The 5,459-nt window shown below is 49.0% G+C and overlaps 2 protein-coding genes across 2 annotated transcripts in view; one reads left to right on the forward strand and one right to left on the reverse strand.

Moving 5' to 3' along the window:
• The window catches only part of usp11 (ubiquitin specific peptidase 11), a 12,832-nt gene extending 12,455 nt beyond the window's left edge, over positions 1 to 377 (reverse strand). Inside the window, exon 1 of the mRNA XM_019860615.1 lies at positions 241 to 377. Within this exon, the coding sequence (XP_019716174.1) occupies positions 241 to 353 (113 nt within the window). The 5' untranslated portion in view covers positions 354 to 377. The remainder of the gene's footprint in view (positions 1 to 240) is intronic.
• A 154-nt stretch (positions 378 to 531) lies between these two features.
• On the forward strand, positions 532 to 5,401 carry rfc2 (replication factor C (activator 1) 2). Its single transcript, XM_019860624.1, is given in 8 exon segments — positions 532 to 618; positions 1,170 to 1,374; positions 2,209 to 2,487; positions 3,018 to 3,123; positions 3,205 to 3,306; positions 4,289 to 4,547; positions 4,767 to 5,027; positions 5,180 to 5,401. Coding segments are annotated over 6 exon segments (1,077 nt in total). The 5' UTR covers positions 532 to 618; positions 1,170 to 1,374; positions 2,209 to 2,249; the 3' UTR covers positions 5,291 to 5,401.
• The last annotated feature ends 58 nt before the right edge of the window (positions 5,402 to 5,459 follow it).

A 5,459-nucleotide genomic window follows, 5' to 3' on the forward strand; every position in this document is an offset into this window, starting at 1 on the left:
CTGGGTGGGGGGGGGGGGGGGGGGGGGGGGGGGGGGGACTCCACACACGCTAACATTAGCAACCTGCGCGGACGGTCAGTCAGACGCGAGACTGCTCAGCCGGAGCTTTCAATGGTCGAAAAATAAAAACGCTAATCAAATTACCAGAAGCCCCCTGAAACCCGCATCGGCGGCGATAAAGGGCTGCCGTAACTGGGCTTTCACGGCGGCGGCTGGTTAGCCTGCGCGGACGAGTCTTACCAACTGTCCCCGGCGCGTAGCTCGCAGTCCCGGAGTAGACATTCGACCTCCCGCCGCTGCGTCTCCAGGCCCGGGGGATCCTCGGCCGCGGGGCAGCGGCTGTTGGCCGCCATGACAACGGTCAGTGAGACATCAATGACGAGAAATGAAAGCAAAAGCGGACACTTGGAAGCTTCGCCTTGCTCAAGCCATCGACCGGAGGGGGACGGGCCGCGCGGACTTGTTTGCGGAAGAAGGAAGTGGCTTGCGGGGGGAGGATGACGACTTCCTGGCTCGTCGCTACGACTTTTCCAAACTCTCAAATCAGTCGTTTTACTTTCCTCTAAATAGCTTGCGTGAGCTGCACATTCGCAAGACACAAACGCGAATGCGTTGTGCGTAAGTCGTGTGATGTGCGAACCTTGATGATCATTCAAGTGTTGAGATATCTTTAGTGTCGGCGGCACGTTTGACACGTTCGCGTCAACTGGGTGTCAAGTATTAAAGTCCCTAGTTTGGCTGCGTCACGCCGACGAGCTCGGTGAGCTCGGTGACGTCTTATGTTTTGATTCACGTATCGCGAGATTAGCGGCGGCACATCTTTATTACACTTGACTATCGCGAGATTTGCAACGTTGTTTTTGGATTGACGACTGAAAACTTACGGCTGCAAAACAGAGCCGGGAACGAGATACCCTTCGACGAAAAAGGAAATAACGAAAGGGGAACAAGAAAGTAGAAAGATTAGCAATTTAAGCGTCAGCATTCTGTAGTTGAGGTTGGGGTTTGCAGAACTGAGATCTCGAGGAGATATTTGCATTTCTCCCCACATTCTTGTTTGTGACATGCTGTTGTGTTCACAATTAAAATAAAATACTCCAACGATCATAGGGTTAGGGATGCATTGAAACCACTTTTCCACACCAAACATACTTTTTTTCCCCCCACAGAAATTGGCCGATCACGATTGGTGGCCGATCGAGCTTTGACAGCACATATCCGGCAGTGAGGAAATTGGCTTGTTTTAGGGGCGCCGACGGCCGTCTCCTTTTCCGCCTCCCTTGGTGAGTGCTGTGCTGGCGGTTGCCAGCTGCTTGCTTCGAGGAGCAGAATCAGAGCCCAGAGTGTGGAAATCAAGCCAATGCATCATCACTGGTGGGTGGAGGCTTTCATCACCAACCCACCCAATTAAACTTGAATTAATATCGCAAGTGGGGCGCGCAACATACCCGAACACAAATACTCCCCACCCCCACATTGACAATTTCACATTTTAATCAGAGGCTAATGCTGTTGACAGTGTTGACGATAATCTCTGCTGATACAGCGGTTATGTTTACCTTCTGACTTTAAAAGGATAGTGACTCTTCTTTGACTCTTGAATTTGGGCTTGCTAACAGACTAGGCAAGCAAACACCTACTGTATTTGGATACAAACTTGAAAAAAACCACGGCCCCCTCCCCGGAAAAAAACTGTCCCTTGTTGTCACTTTTTTGGGCGTTATGAAAAAATTGAAAAAAATATGTGCTTACTGTTACTATGACTGGCTGAACAACAATATCCCACAGAAAGCACTAATGTAGAAGAGCTACACAATACATTACATATTTATCTCTTAACAACTGAAAATACTGGCAATACAACGCTTTAACTTAAATGCATGTATTTTATTGACCGGACTAGAATCGCGGAGCAGTTCATGTCTAAAATTATTATTTTTATTTTTTTTGCACGAAGACCATTTTCATTTGAAACATTTTTCTCATCATAAAAAACTATTCGTTTACATTTCGACTTTTCCTTTTAGTGTTTTTAAAAGACTACTAATAGGTAAGACAAATACACGTAGGATATCTTACACGAAGCAAAAATGAAGCATCTACGGCGGCCGATTAGAGACAGGACATGTTTTGATCCAAATATCGCGAGACTTGTAAACGTACCTCGCGGATGCGACCTCAGCCAATGGGAATGGATCTTACTTACAGTTTCCGGAGCGGGAACGAAGTTGTTGTGGAGCGTGGCCATCATGGACGTGGAGATGGCGGTACCGCCGAGCGAGGAGAGAGCCGTGGAAGGTGCACCCACGCCGGACACGGAGGCCGGGGAGGGGAGCAGCCCGAGCTCCGGCTCCGGCTCCTACGACCTGCCCTGGGTGTCCTAATACAGGCCGTTGAAGCTGAACGAGATCGTGGGCAACGAGGACACCGTCAGCCGCCTGGCGGTGTTCGCCCGGGAGGGAAACGTCCCGAACATCATCATTGCAGGTCCATTAAGGAGCCCTGAAAACACGACGTGCATGAAGGATCGCGAATGCGCACTTTCCGCAGGTCCATATGGAGCCCTGAAAGCACGACGTGCATGAAGGATCGCGAATGCGCACTTTCTCATCCAAATACTACAACCGATCGCACCTTTTCATCACATCTACTTCCTGTTGGCAAACGTTGAACGTCTCCCATCGCACCATTTGTCAACAAACCTTTCTGTCATTTGACAGAGCGCGGGAGACATCCTTGTAAACAGCGTGATTGAGTATTTCACTTTTTTTTTAATTGCTTATGATTTTCTTGACCGCAGTAGTTTGAACGTGTGAAGTGTCAGGCAAATAGAAGATGTTACAGGAGTTCTCCATGTGATTCTTCATCCTTTGATGTGTTTTCAGTCATGTTATTCATAAGTAAGACACCTGAAAATGCTTACAAGTGGTTATTTTAAGTCGGATACACTGGATCACAAAGTTACTCGGACCAAAAAAAAACGTCAAAGGCTGACCGCTCCGACGTCTACGATTCAGGTCCGCCTGGAACTGGAAAAACCACCAGTATCCTGTGTTTGGCCCGAGCGCTGCTTGGCGCCTCCATGAAGGACGCCGTGCTGGAACTCAATGCCTCTAATGACAGGTGAGATCATTGTGGCAGTTTTTTTTTTCCTCCCCTCCATTTATTTATTTTTTTTTGCATTTTGACCTTTGGTGCACGCAGGGGCATCGACGTGGTGAGGAACAAAATCAAAATGTTCGCCCAGCAAAAGGTGACGCTACCCAAAGGACGACACAAGATCATCATCCTGGATGAAGCTGACAGGTGAGATGATGGAATGGAGGATGACATTGACTTTTCCTGACACACCCGAGGCCCCTTTGAGAAGCAGCTGGACCAACTGAGAAAAAGATGCCCTTTTTTTCATACTCAAATACAGTGAAACTCCTCTACAACGAAATCATGTTTCCAGCAAGAAATCTTTCACAACAGGGGGCTTTTCACTGTAGCAAATTTTATCTCAGATGTAAACACACACACACACACACACACAAAATGTATGTGTTTTATTCCAATACGTAGTGCATAAATATGAGCATACACTTATTTAACACTTCATAAAGCCGGTGTAGAAAGAAAAAAAAAACGGGAAAGAAATTGCAAAATTTACGATCAGCATTCACTTTCACTTACATCAATTTCTTGCATAATGTCTTTTACTTTGCTTCCTCCATCCTTCATTTTTATGACTTTTATCCTGTCTTCAAGCATGAATGCTTTTCTTTTTTTAACTCCTTGGTCTGCAAAGGTCCGTTTTGTCGCCATTTTAGCAATGCAACGTTCTTGCTGTGTCTGAAACTAACAAATACTTCCTGGACTACTGCGCATGTGCAAACCAGTGTGGTGGTGGCTGTTGCCGTTTCCGAACGAAGCAGTAGAGGTCGCTGTTGGATTAGACTTCATTGTAGTGAATCTCGTAGCGAGGCAAGAGCAGAGAAAAAGATTTCGTATAACGCAACGGGGGGGGGTCGTTGTATGGGGGGCAGGAGAGTGGGAATGGTGTTAATGCATGAAGATTTGTTTCACATGAAGGTATTTTCGCCCATGTAGGTTTCGTTGTAGAGGAGTTTCACTGTATTGCGAGATTCATTGGGGTGGCAGGTGAAACTTGAGGTGGGGGTGGCAGCCGCCACCCGTTGCCACCGTGTAGAACCGTCGATATTGTTTCCTAAACCCGAGCGGTACGGCTGTTACTTTGGTCCACTCCCAACTTTCAGCTCCTCCCTCCCTCTCTCACTCCCTCCAGCATGACGGACGGCGCACAGCAGGCATTGCGGCGGATCATGGAGATCTACTCCAAGACGACACGTTTCGCGCTGGCCTGCAACGCCTCCGACAAGATTATCGAAGCCATCCAGTCGCGCTGCGCCGTTCTGCGCTACTCCAAACTGAGCGATGGCCAAATCCTGGCGCGGCTGCAGGACGTGGTGGCGAGGGAGCGGTTGTCCGTGTCCGACGACGGCCTGGAGGCCATCATCTTTACCGCGCAGGGGGACATGCGACAGGTGAGGACTCCTGCCTGCTCCTCTTGCTCAAACTTTGGCAGAGGTAGGACCGTTCCACTCATATGCCGCCTCCCCCGTTGGCTTAAACTACCACTTCCTTTTTAGACATGAATGATGTTGTTCTGAAACATATATGGTGCTAGCATTCAAAATAAAATACAAACCAAATAGGGCCCCGTTGACCCCTCTTGTTCTGATGCCCCGTTTGTGCGTGGCCAGGCGCTGAACAACCTGCAGTCCACCAACTCGGGCTTCGGCTACATCAACAGCGAGAACGTGTTCAAGGTGTGCGACGAGCCGCACCCCCTGCTCGTGAAAGGCATGCTGGGACACTGCGTGGACGGGAACGTGGATGAGGCCTACAAGGTGGTGGAGCAGCTGTGGGCGCTGGGCTATTCGCCGGAAGACATCATCGGCAACATCTTCCGAGTATGCAAGACCTACCAGATGGCAGAGTACCTCAAATTGGAGTTCATCAAGGTGAGACGCCGCCTCGGACGCTCAAAACGGGCGTTTGATCACTTGCTCCGCAACAATCTCTTATCAAAAACAAAAATTTTGACGCGTTAGGCAGCTGTCGTCTGACAAGCGCTGAATTTGTGCGGTGGGGCGTTTTATTTTTGTCCGTGCAGGAGATTGGCTACACGCACATGCGCATCATCGAGGGCGTCAACTCCCTGCTGCAGCTGGCAGGACTGGTGGCTCGTCTTTGCAGTAAGACGGCGCCCCCTACCGCCAGCTAGCCGCGCCGAGCACATCAGCCGGCCTTTCTGGAATCGCTCGTTTGACCTGAACTCAATGTACATGATTTTTGCAGCCTTTAAGAAATAAAACGCACCTTCTATGCCAATAAATCAGCGTTTGGTTAACTTTGTGTTGTTGAGGCAGAAGCAACTTGAGTTTCTGCTCACG

This window comes from Hippocampus comes, unplaced genomic scaffold (genome assembly GCF_001891065.2).
Source record: "Hippocampus comes isolate QL1 unplaced genomic scaffold, H_comes_QL1_v1.1 scaffold56, whole genome shotgun sequence".
Lineage (NCBI taxonomy): Eukaryota > Metazoa > Chordata > Actinopteri > Syngnathiformes > Syngnathidae > Hippocampus > Hippocampus comes.